This window comes from Phallusia mammillata, chromosome 5 (genome assembly GCF_965637545.1).
Source record: "Phallusia mammillata chromosome 5, kaPhaMamm4.hap1.1, whole genome shotgun sequence".
NCBI lineage: Eukaryota > Metazoa > Chordata > Ascidiacea > Phlebobranchia > Ascidiidae > Phallusia > Phallusia mammillata.
In genome coordinates, this window is record NC_137256.1 from 913,660 (window position 1) to 927,043 (window position 13,384).

General features: G+C 37.4%; 3 protein-coding genes across 3 annotated transcripts; all 3 read left to right on the forward strand.

Moving 5' to 3' along the window:
- The first annotated feature begins 7,915 nt into the window (after positions 1–7,915).
- LOC145229808 (uncharacterized) lies at positions 7,916–11,280 on the forward strand. The gene is made up of 7 exons (XM_080095134.1): positions 7,916–8,237; positions 8,497–8,635; positions 8,711–8,788; positions 8,855–8,985; positions 9,394–9,488; positions 9,821–9,924; positions 10,275–11,280. Exons 1-7 carry the CDS (start codon positions 8,065–8,067, stop codon positions 10,476–10,478), a joined length of 924 nt encoding a protein of 307 aa, XP_079951260.1. The 5' UTR covers positions 7,916–8,064; the 3' UTR covers positions 10,479–11,280.
- Positions 11,281–11,315: 35 nt separating this feature from the next.
- On the forward strand, positions 11,316–11,684 carry LOC145228005 (transmembrane protein 254-like). The gene has a single exon (XM_080092974.1). It carries the CDS (start codon positions 11,316–11,318, stop codon positions 11,682–11,684), a length of 369 nt encoding a protein of 122 aa, XP_079949100.1.
- An 842-nt stretch (positions 11,685–12,526) lies between these two features.
- LOC145228006 (transmembrane protein 254-like) lies at positions 12,527–12,895 on the forward strand. The gene has a single exon (XM_080092975.1). It carries the CDS (start codon positions 12,527–12,529, stop codon positions 12,893–12,895), a length of 369 nt encoding a protein of 122 aa, XP_079949101.1.
- Positions 12,896–13,384: the final 489 nt, after the last annotated feature.

Consider the following 13,384-nt stretch of genomic DNA (forward strand, 5'->3'; position numbering starts at 1 on the left):
ATTCTGATGCCTTGTAACTAAAGTTCAAATACAATAATGGATGAAATCTGCACGAAACTCATTAGTAAACATTCTAAGCAGTGGTGGGATTCGAATTTTTTTGTCAGTCGGTTCTATCACAAATGTCATCTGTTTTAGCCGGTTCTGCTACAAAAACTTTATTGACAGTAACCAGTAATGCTAACCGGTTCGCTGATCTCATAAAATTTCGTGAGACGTTTCTATAGAACCGGTGAAGACCGGTTGAATCCTACCACTGATTCTAAGCTGTTGGAGTTAATGTAAAGAGTAGGAAATGTTGAACCCCGGATAATTATAGGAACTATCCGAAGTAAACACAATCCATAAACCGCATGAGCTACAACCAGGGGGATAAACAGAGGTAGCGTAACCAGAATAATAATTTCCTGACCATGACTGTTGATAATTATCATGTGAATACAATTTCAAGGCATCCGCGTTCTGCTGAGTGCTAAAAACATTGAAGGTCAAATGAATGTGATCGTAATTTTCGGGGAAGTACCAGCATTCGCTCCAGCGATTAGGATAGTTACTTGGGTAATTGTGGGAAGAAATGCTTCCAGTAGGGCCTTGTTGGTGGTGAGACAAATCGCAATGTGTGATGTTGGATGAGGGAACGGTGGGGTCATCCGGTATTTCTGTGGTCTCGTCGACAGGGTAATAGGTTTCATATCTTAGCTGAAAACCTGTGCTTGTATAGTAGTGGTCCGACCAGAAGCTGATGAGCATGTAGTACCCGCTCGAGTAGAGAGATACTGTGTTATAGTAGCTTCCCCGGTAAACTCCCAAGACATCAGAGTATTGCGAAGAACCGTCAAAAACCGTGACATTATCTCCAGAGGCAAGCTGCATGTCATACACAGTAAGTTTAATGTTGTAGCCGTTGTGACTGTGAACCGTCCACGAGCACTGCTGGTCGTCGGGATAGTTCCACGGGTAATTAGAGGAAGTTATACATCCGTAGCCCTGGTAAATGTCCAGGTGCTGTCCGTACAAACAAGCCGCGGTGCTGGACACTCCCGTCGTCTCCGGCCGGTCGGTTGTCATGGCAACGGGAGTCGCGCGCACGCGGAATTTGAATCCGCGATTTGTGTAGCTCGAGTCGGACGAAAACTCCACGTACATGCGGGATGTAGCGGTCCGGATCGGCGAAGTGAAGCTCCAACCTGTGAAGGTCGCCAGCAGGTGGCGATGTGCGTCATACAGCTGCACTTTGTCGTATGAGTTAAGCGCGAGATCGTCCACATTAAGCTCGATGTCGTAGCCCGCGTAATAATTATTCACAGACCACGTGCAATTCATGTCGTCGCCATAGTAACCGGGGTAGTTGGGTGACGTAATGTACTCGTCACTCCACGGATCCACGTAAACATAGTCACCACCTACGCAAGCTGTGACGTCAGCGTCGTTACCAGGGACACCGGTGACGTCGGTGGTCGGCGGTTTAGCGGCCGGTCGGTTGTCATGGCAACGGGCAACGAGCGCATGCGGAATTTGAACCTAAACCGTGAACGACAAGGTTATTATGTTATCGTTTTTTTTATCAATTGTAAGTGGACAAAGGTTTAACGAAAGAGTATTGACTGATCATCAACTAAAAGCGTAAATTTTTGTACAAAAATGTACATGATTTGCTTTTATAATCACCTATCAAATTTACGTGTCATTCACCTTAAAAATATGGCACAAACAGAATTTTGACCACCTAAATTAGATGACCCAAAACGTTTTGATTTTCCGGAAAAGTCATTTTGCTGCGTTAGTTTTCACTCCCAGGCATGGTTACACGGCCCAAACTCGCGACATGGAACTAATATTAGCAAGCCTGAAGTGACGGAACACGCGTCCGGTAAAATCCACCGCTGATAGTTATATGTAAGGTGTCAGGTTTTATTGTGAAAGCTCGATCGGTGGTGGTCGAAAACTGACATAAAATTATTTAATTTTTGATCTACGTGTTTGAATCATGGAATCCATAATATAAAGACCATCCACTATCTTGGGAGATAAATCCGCTAAGAGAAAGTTAGTTAACAAACATCTGTCAAGAAAACCCAGCGTTCATGTAAGTGGCGCACCACTAAAACTCGTTTCTTATGGACTTGTCGAAAAGAGTTTGTGCAGTCTCACCACCAGTACATTATTTGTGGGGTACTGCAAGACTATTGTTTAGAAATGTACCGAATATATTTGACCGAATTGACCATTTTGACAACGACTTTTACGAACATAAATAAAACGTGTCTCTTCCGTCTTATAAGGTAGCGCATAATCTGTCGAACTATGCCATAACTAAAAGTATGATGATTTTTAATGAATTATTGTTTTTAGCACTCCATAGATAAAAAAATAATAATAATTCATTAGCAGATTGGTAATTAGGCTTGAGGCATGGTAAACCCCACAGAATTGATGCACGAGTATTCTGTACTGTATGTCAGGTAAAAAAATCTGATGTTTTCATTTCAGACGACTTCACGTGACGTTACAACTTATTCGGCCGATTCGGACGAACATTGGTTCCATGTCGCGAGTTTGGGCCGTGTAACCATGCCTGAGAGTGAAAACTAACGCAGCAAAATGACTTTTCCGGAAAATCAAAACGTTTTGGGTCATCTAATTTAGGTGGTCAAAATTCTGTTTGTGCCATATTTTTAAGGTGAATGACACGTAAATTTGATAGGTGATTATAAAAGCAAATCATGTACATTTTTGTACAAAAATTTACGCTTTTAGTTGATGATCAGTCAATACTCTTTCGTTAAACCTTTGTCCACTTACAATTGATAAAAAAAAACGGTAACATAATAACCTTGTCGTTCACGGTTTAGGTTCAATTCACCAAATACAGCTTTGACGGATTGCATTGCGTTTGTTTCAAATACACTTTTTCAATAACCGAATTGATGCGGTTTTATACTTATATTTGTGGCAGGTCTTAACGTGCCTTGGTACCTGATCGCACCATTTCTCCCCGCTCCACAAACAACAAAAACAGGCCACCATGTAATGTAAAGAACACAATATTATTCGATTAACCAATCTAAATATAACAACGCGCATGTTTAATTTTTTACTACAGCCGAAAACCGACCAAGTTGTTATTGCCCGGCAAACACAGGATTGCCGTCGGGAACTTTATCAGATACATGCTAAAACAATTCTGTTCGAAGCTTAACTAAGAACGCAGCTGAATTTACAATTTACAAATTCCAATGAAAGAAAAACGTAATGCAGGACCAAAATTGGACATTTATGACAAAGGAGTACAAAGAATCGCAATAAACTACACTTTTTACAGGTGAAGTTTATAAAATTTCGCTTCTAAAGACGTTGCACAGAAGATGAAAAATTCGATTTAGAGTTGAACCAGCACTTGCAATTGTTGCAACACATTTCCCCACGATTGCACCATTGTGTGCAAACAGGGCCCTGAAGAGAAGAAACAAATATGCTGCTACAAGTCAATTTCTGGAACCCTTCACTAAAGTCATGTATATAATAGTTTATTCAGTTGCAGAATAGTCTATCTGCGAGGGATTAATGAACAAGCAATACGTTAATGCTACCATGAGAACAAACAAAAGCAGGTTGGTCATTGGAAAAAGGTGCGTTCAGATTCTATGAAAAAAATGCTTTCAATTTGACAAATACAAAGGCAGAACATCAACCTCTTCGCGTGTAAACGGCTCCACACTTCACACACACACGTCGCTTTATAAACTTAGCAAAATGGTCCAAAGGGGTATCTCGCTTAGTTACAAAGCTGTGACCAAATCAAATTCGTGTATCAAATATCATTTTACGTCATAGAACGTGCAGAAACACTTGCAGTACCGCAAAATGTGTACTTAACAGACAATCGCTTGTCACATAGCCGCAATCAGATACATACCGAAAGCTTATTCAGGATGGCTATGCCCAAGACAATAACAATGCACAGCATCAAGATGACCGCCAAACAACAGACATAGTAGTAAAAGACAAAATCCTGACCATAATGCACAGTATACCAAGGAACTTAAGTGTTCAGAATTTAACCATATTTCAGTTCACACCACCATCTACACGACTTTCTTATTATCATAGCTGTGACACACACAAAAACTAGAAACACGCCTTGAAAACAACCTTTTTGGACATGTCCTGAAAATTTCTCTGCAACTTACGCATGCGCGACGTAACAATAAAAACCGATGCACAAACATAGGTTATTTTTTATTAGAGTTGCACAAACATAGGGTTACAAAACGTTCGCAGTTTCCCGGGCATGTCCGAAAATTTCACGTAAAATCTGAATCCGGACATAATTTGTAAAACATTCTTCCAGAGAGAAAGAAACCAGAGAGTCGCACCGCTTATCATATGGGTTCAGGTTCGGTTCGGGTTCCGTTTGTTTTTAGGGGTTCGGGTTCGGCTCAGGTTTTAATAAATCTATGTTCGTGGGTTCGGGTTTTGTTTGGTTAAAATCTCTTTCATTCTACCCATCATCTTCAAGACCTTATCAAACTCTCAAAGAATTTTGACTGTACACAGTTCGCAGGTTCTAGTTCAGTTCAGGCTATTGGATGAGTAGCAATGTAGTGAATAAATATATTTTAATACTTCGGTTAGAAAGAAATTGTAATAGTTTCAAAGTTTTTACATTTACTGAAATTACGAAAGTGTAATTAACATTTTGCGGACGCATTTTTGTCAAACTGTTTTAGTTTTTCCCCAGAACTAAAAGTGGAGTTTACGCGGCACTAAGTAGTAACATTGTTGTTGGCATTCATTTAGGTAATAACTAATTCTTAACTTGTCGTTAATATTTTAGAAACACGGTTTTTCAGCACAAAGGTGGACCCAAATTTTCAATTTTTCAAATTTAGTTTCAGTATTTTATAATTGTCCAGCACTATAATTGTCTGTATTTAATGGCACGATACATCATCAATCATTTCATATTTTGCCCTATAATGGTTATTTTTCGAGCGATATAAAAGACCCAAACAGGGTTTAAAATGTACTCGGTTAACCGTTAATCGGACAACTCAACCCTAGTCAAGGCAGTTTCGCAATCAGTTTGAGAGCATTTTTGCAAATGATTTTTTGTAATCACTATTTTTTCAATAAAATGCAATTGTAACATTTTTATCACACGCGAAAACACACAAAAACACGGGTTTGGCCATGGTAACTAGCGGATTGACCATTTATCGGTTTCAACATCACTGATAAGTTTACACACAATAATAGATTACGCTTTGACTTTGTCAAGTTAATGATCGCAGCCCAGGGTTTTATTTGCAACTCGTTTGCAAATGGCATAAGCGACCTATTGTTGTCTATAATCATACAGCACCCGACTGCAATCATGTTAATCAGTTGCAGGGTTGTTTTTGTCCACACAACATTTGTACAGATCTTGAACTACCGTTGACATAATTAACAAACAAACAATATGAGAGATTTGTGGCTAAGCCCAGCCCTTTGAGGGATCTTAACACAAGACGCTTAAATGTTAAGACCCAGCGTTGGTGTATCTTACCAAACGTAAGGATTTAGGCCGAGAGTCGGATTAGGGGTAAGAGTTGACACACCTACTTTACCGATTTCATTTTTGCAACCGACATGGCTACAATGGTTTATGCAACCATGCTGCAAATTGAAATTTTCGGCTGACAATAGTAATTTAGAAAAAGTTAAATTGCAGGGTAAAGATGGCTTGGGACGGTAAAACACAAAACGGCTTTACTGTCAGCAACCAAGGTTGCATGCTTAGAAGCGTGAAAAAAATTGCTTGTAACCCTTACAAAAAGGCCCAAACTATTTATTCGAAAAAACGAATAAGTTTAAACGAAAATTCTTGTTTAATGGTATTTTAACTGAGCCCTTAGATATTTGAATCGTCGCATTGCATGCATATTTATAAACTTTTTTATCGATCAATAATATTAGTTGTTTACTTTGACATGTTTTGTATGTATCTGTCTTCGTACTTGCGTGAACCTTTTAAGTATGCAAAGTCAGTGAGCGACATAGGAAACGCGCTATCAGGTTTCAGCAAAATTGCTACCAGCGCGAGTTTCCATATAAACTGGATCGTCATATCCGCATAATTAAATTGGTTTGACGCGAACAAACACAAAACAGCTGTGCATAGAACCCAAATAAAACTTATTGCAACATTTGTTCTAACCCTAATCCGGATAACACTTATTGTAATATTTTTTGACTTAGATTGTTTTCTTATGGCCATGGCGCGTGACATATCGCTTAACGATTTTGTAGACTGTTTTTCAAGTAATTACCGTGCAAACGATCGCTTCGTGCAACAACTTTTTCAAAAGCTGCTCTAATTGTGCTTACGCGTGTGTGTGTGTGAGAAATAAAAAAGATCGAAACGAAAAAACAATCTCTGCCGGGATTACGTATTCGAAACGCCGCGCGCGCGCGAGCGCCGCGCACGAGACGCGCCGCTCATCCGATACGCAATCGAGCGCGACGCGCGTTCGCTCATCCAGCGATTTACCACAGCTGGTAGACGACGCGTTTTTAACTCATCCATAGAAACTCCACAGCAACAAAAAATGTTATAATAAGTTTTCTCGGGGCGCTGTGCTGGTCACAAAGGGACCTGCGCAAGTCTTTAAAAACGACACTTCCTTTGGAATTCCACGTAAAACGAACAATGCCTGTATAAATCTAACGGGCGCGAGCGCGCTCGCTCATCCGGTGAAACACGACAGCTGACACTAGAAACGCAGAGTAAAAAGTCTATGACGCAACTATTGGCGGTTTACTAGCTCGGTTGTTTTTTGAAAGTCATGACCCACTTTCTTGCAACAAACAAACAAATACATATATTTGACTACGTCAAAAACTTGCGCAAGTCTTACTTCCTTTGAAATTCCACGAAACACCTGCAGAACAACATCACCTGAAACTTTCACCCAGGTAAGACTTCCTTCGGAAGTCAGGGGAAGTCCTGATCTTCAAGAATGGGGAAGTCCACATCTTCAAGACGTCTTCAAGATGAGAAAGTCGGAAACCAAGACGTAGCCAAGACTTCCTACGGAAGTCTTAAGACGTCTTCAAGGTCAAGGTCAAGGTAACCGGATGTCTTGCACGGAACCTGGGAATCTTCTCACCATCTTCCTACTACTAGCAACATGTCCCATTCAATCCATCAACATCGACATTTGACTATGCATGTGATGAGCACTACACAGCGAACAAGTTTAGATGGTATAATATATACATTGTACATGCTATACCTTTGGATACACAAACTGATCCTAACCTACAGACATGAATGGTTTTTAATTATACACAGTGCAACTCCCACTATTTTCCAGTTTTTCATGTTGTTCTGTACCACCGATGTATATGTTGCTTTAATGGTGAATGCTGTTAAATTTGTCGTAAGTTTTTAATAAAACTAAGTGAACCTGCGGCAACAGGAAGTAGAAACAAAGGCAGGATTAAAAAACAGCTACTATAGTAAGGGTGGAATTTACCGCACAATATTCACTTTTAAACATAGTACCTCGAGGCAGATCGACTGGTTACTATGCAAGGTGTCGTCTGATTGGTTTAATCAGTCCACTACGCTGATTGGTTATAAACTCACATGACCCAGGAAAACCCGCTTTGTGATTGGCTTAAAAAGCCCTTTGGTTCGAATTCGGAAACATTTTGGAAATATGCAACCAGTTCGCTGATCTCATAAAATTTCGTGAGATGGTTCGTTAGAACCGGTGTGAACCGGCTGAATCCCACCACTGGTTGAAACTTACCACCCAAATACTTAATTAAAAATGGTATAAACAACATATTTTGTAAAGTTACATACGTTTTAAAACACAAAAATCAGTGCGACATTAGTAGAAAAGTTGTAAACAAATATTGCAAATAAAAGTTTACAAATGGGGACAGCCGCTGATTTCAGGGTATTTCCCTTTGGTAGTTGCGAATTTCACGGCCGTGTTGCAAAAAAGTTATAACTGGAAACACATGGTGTAAATTGTAAAAGATTTAAACAAGCTTCGGCTGGTCTAAATGATGGAGCGTCCAAATAATGGCCACAGGAACCCAAACTTTTTACACGGCGAGAGTTTATTGTCAGCAATCCAACATCCCGTCAACGAAAGTTACCAAGTCGACATTCAAACTAAAACACGAACTGAAATTGTGGAACTATTGGAACGACAAGGAAAACTTCTGGCAAACAAGTACATTAATTTTTTCACTTTTTGTCATTAGTTGTTTTATTTTTACTAGCAGTATTGATCAAAATGCTGTTCTTGTTAAAATGATCAGCATACTATTAATATAAAAGCATCAAGCCAATAAAAGATAAATAAGATAAAGGCAGTGTACACTGTTTCGACCTTTAAGCTCCAATCACTGGAGCTGGTGGCACGACATAGGCCATATTTGTTAGCCTAGTAATTTAACATCATTACTATGTGTTTCAAACTTTGTTTTTAGACAGTTTATGTCAATATTACCTGATGGAGGCAAAAATATTGAAATAAAAGCTTCACAATTGAAAACAAGATTGCAAGAAATTGATGCAGAAAGCAACAACCATGTGGAATTGCAAACCTGTACAATGGCTGTTGAAAATGTAAGTTATGTTTATGGGTATCGGCGGTACCGATATGATTGTGGTGTAATTTTTTTATTCACTGTTAACCAACAGGAAAGTGAATATGAATCATCAGCCAAGGATGAAGAAATGTTGGAAACACAAAATAGTTTTGAAAGTGGAGATGCCAAGGTACATATTTCATACTACATGTGTTGAGGTTGCATTTCTGCTTAAATAAAAGTTTGTTCCATCTAGAAACTGAATGTGGATGAACTGAAAATTGTGGAAAGAGGATTCAATGAAATGTCGATCCATGAAGGTCCGTTTTATGATGTTGTGAAACAAGCAAACGCCAAACGATCAAAATCTAAGTTTGTTTTAAACAGGTATTGCAATGTTTCTATACTTTACATCGCTGTATCAATCTACTTAAAACCCAATAGGCAACTTGTGTTTCTCTGGGCAAGAAACTTTGGGTCGTTGCTCTAACTCAGTGGAATTTTATTGGTTGAACTAATTTGAAGTTACAACTTTGTAAAGTTAAAACATATAAGAAATGATTAAACTGGCTTGCAAGAAAACAGGCAGCTTAATGGCACACTTTTTGTGAGCAAAATGTGTTTACAATATAAAATACACAAACTAATTAAAAATATACCACACATGCTTAACTGTGAAATTAAGTTGTTTGTTTCTTCAGTTTTATGTTTAGCACAAATCAGATGGTTAGAATAGTGATGGCCTATTGTCATTTGAATGGTTTGTTAACTCTGGTTGTGAATTTGTGTTTGCAGACAGTTAGAGAAGGAATCTCAACATCTGGGGGAAAACAGTGTTTCCCAAATTAAACTTTCTGCACCAACAACGACAGCAGAACGCCCTGTTACAGGTGAATTTGCTACAAATGAGATTTTGCATAAAAATTGAAATGCTTTTGAGCTGTTGCAACTTAATCACTTTTTTGGTGTTTGCATGTTTCCGGCATTGTAAGCCTTTATGTTTCAAAATTTTTTTGCGTAATTATTTACTTTCACGTTTGGACTTTGAGTTGTGCACATGCTTGTTCTTGTAGAGTTTTGAGCAATTATCTAAATGCATGGTGCTGTGAATAAGTAATTCAACTTGCAAGCATTAAAAACCTGTTATTAAACAGACTGTGACAAATGTGTAGATGGGATTTTATTTTGATAAAGTTTGAGAAAGATGTTGTTGTTGTTTTAGAACAAATTCTGAGCCCTAAATCTCCATCACCAGGAAAACTGACAAAGTTGATTTCTGTTGATGAATGCAGAACGCTTCATATGCAGCAACAAGCTATTGTGAAGGTGACTTTTATTTTATTCTAAACACTGAACCAAACAGAAATATATTTGTAAATATGAGTTGCTACATTATACTTCTACAGAAAACAGAATGTTACAGGAAATAACTAAACCAAGCTTTGCAAAATGCCATGGCAAAGACACAGATAAATGTGGTTGAGTGTACATCATTGTTGCAATAGTTTTCATGAAATTAACCAGTTTTTCTTCATGACTAATAAGTTTTATGATTTACAATCCCAACCCATCAAGCGAAATTTGTGATTAACTAGTTTGCTATTTACTAGCTTTGACTGCCCTAAGTACTCAGGTTTAGAAACAACAAGAATTTAATTGGAAAATTCCTTTATTAGAAGCAACAAGCTGAGCTGGCAGCCGAGCGACTTCTGGCAAAATACGGTGGTGGTGGTGGTGGTTTAACAATGGAAAATTCTCATTCACACACACAAGCCCACTTTGAAGGAGTAACAGACTTCCAACATGAAGAAACATCGGACAATGACGAAGATGAGGTCGTTGTGCATATGGACGACCTTGACCTTGACGATGTCGATTGAAACTGTCAATTGACCTTGGTTGATCTATTTACCTGTGGTCGAAAAGAGGTTGGATTTGAGATCAGAATTACGACACTGAGGTTGACGAATCACAAACAAGACTTAATGGAAACTTTTGTCACCATCAAAACTATGGATTATTTGGTCATCCCCACTACTCTGTTCTGAACATTTGTAAATGTGTGCTGGTGCCTAATCTAGAAGCACAGCTACCAATTGGCTAAAAAGCGAAATTGTCCTCAGAATGATTGCACTCAAGTAGGAATTATTTAAACCTATCTGCTATAAACAGATTGTGACTTGGTACAAATTCTGTGTTAGGTTTAGTGTTTCAGGCCAAAAGCAAATTCTGTAAACATGGTACTGGATGATTTAATCTTAGACAAAACCACCAACGTACTGGTGTATATAGAATAAATTATTAGAATAAAAAATTCAACAATCGCTGTTGTCATCATCAGTGCAGGTTGCACTCTATATACACAAGTACTTTGGCAGTAATGTTTATGATTAGAATACTTTTTAAGTCCGTGTGTTCTTTGGTACTGGACAGTTGTTTGTAAACAACCTTCTGAGAGTCTTTTGACTGACAACACCTTTTTTGTACATACTTACTTTGTACTATGTTTTTCTCACTACAATGTGTCTTAAATGCAAGGAGTAATCTTGAAATTTGTGTTTTGCAGCTAAGTTATTAAACGTCTGTTGCATTTTTTGACAAGTTGTTTAGCTTAATTTTGTCATTTTTCGCCACCAGCAAACTTGTAGCAAAACGTTCTGCTAAACATGCAACTTTTTTTAGGTTTCAGTAAAACTGTTAACAAAAAAAAATTAAACATGGTAAATGGAAAACCATCTGCTGCATATTTCAAAAGTGTGTCACTTTTGATATGGATCACTTCAATTTCATTGTTTTCATTGCTTCATTTTGCAAGTTACAACCAGAAAGCAATGCCCGATCAGTACATGGGCCCAGTTGGAACATTTTACAGATGGTTGGCTTACGAACATCCGTGGGGCACAAGAGTTGGTTATCATGTACTGATGGTCACTCATGTCCTTGAGGGTTTTTACACTCTACATCTCACAAACCGATACGGAATAACGGACACAGTAGCCAAGATAAAGTGGTTTCTGCAAACCCTAGTTTGTGGGTTTTCGTCTTGGATGTTGTTGAAAAAAAAGTTTAAAAAACGAGCAGAGTAAACTTAACCACCAATGAAGTATGGTTCAGTATTTGTATGTAAATCATGTTTCAGATTTTTGTGATTACTTGATCATAATTACTAGACCCACCACACCTGCATTATATTGTTAATTACTTCCGTGACAAATTTCCTGCCTCGTTGGGTTATTGTTTAGTTTTAAGTTTACTCTTGAGTACATTGTCGACTTAGTAATAGAAAACTTATGTACTATAGCATGTCAATGGCAAAAAAACAGACAAAAAACACCTTTATTCTGGTAAATATTGTATGTATTTCATGTCTACAATTTATATTAATGTTGTTGGTTACAATTTACTACCTTCGTTGTTTTTTTTAAATGCTACAAAAGGTGAATCAAATGTTTTCATGCACTTTCTCTATTTCTTTATTAATTAGTGTGTTGAAATCAATATAACAGCACTTAATTTTTTATCGATTTAAAGGTTTTAATTTTTTTTGCTCTGACAAAACATAAAATATTTTAAATTGAAAATGTTGATACCCAGTTGTACTAAAACTTTTGCAGTTCCATTTTATAATTGCGATTATTATGCAGTATTTGGTATTAACGTTTATGTGGTACAATATGTATATATATATTCAGTTCAATTTATTAGTGTATAAATTTGTTTAACTAATAGCGTGGACATGTATGACTATAATACAATAACTGACCTACATAAAACATGCTTTTATTAATATATTTTAGCACCATTATACTGCTATATACACGTTTTAGCAATTATCATATTTTCTGCAATGAAACGTATCTGCTACAAACAGATCGTGACAATTCTGTGTTATTTAGGTTTCAAGAAAGCCTTTAAAAAAAATTGAAACATGGTTAATGGAAAATCATCTGCTCCCTATTTCCGAAGTGTGTCACTTTTGATATGGATTGGATCAATTTTTTTGTTTGCATTGCTTCATTTCGCAAGTTACAACCAGAAAGCAATGCCAGATCAGTACATGGGTCCTGTCGGAACATTTTACAGATGGTTGGCTTATGAACATCCTTGGGGCACAAGAATTGTTTACCAAGTGGTGCTCGTTATTCATTTGATCGGGGCATTGTACACTCTACATCTGACAAACCGATATGGAATAACGGATACAGTCACCAAGATGAAGTGGTTTCTGCAGAGTCTCGTTTGTGGATTTTCGTCTTGGACAATGTTGAAGAAACATTTTGAAAAACGAGCAGAGTAAAGTAACTACAAACTTTGGTTTAGTTTGTGTATGTATATAATGTGTCTGATTTTTGTATTGAATTAATCATTATTAGGCCAACCAAACTTCCGTTGTGTTGTAATGACTTCCATGTCAAATTTCCCGCCTAATTTGTTGTTCAATTTCACAAGTTCATTATCAAAATGAAAAAAACCTGCTTTCTTTAATCAAGTGATGATTATTATGTATATATTTCATGTCTACAATTTATATTAATGTTGTTGGCTGCTATTTACTAACTTTGTTTTTTTAAATGCCATTAAAAGTGATTTAGATGTGTTTGTGCACTTTCTCTATTAATTGGTGTTTTGAAATCAATTTAACAGCACTTAATTTTTAGATCAACTTTCTAAAAGTTTTTACATTTTTTACCCATATATTTTGAATGCTCACACTTCTTTTAAAATATTCAAAATATTTTAACTTCAAATGTTCCCCCAGTTGTACAACAACTTTTCTGTTTCATTT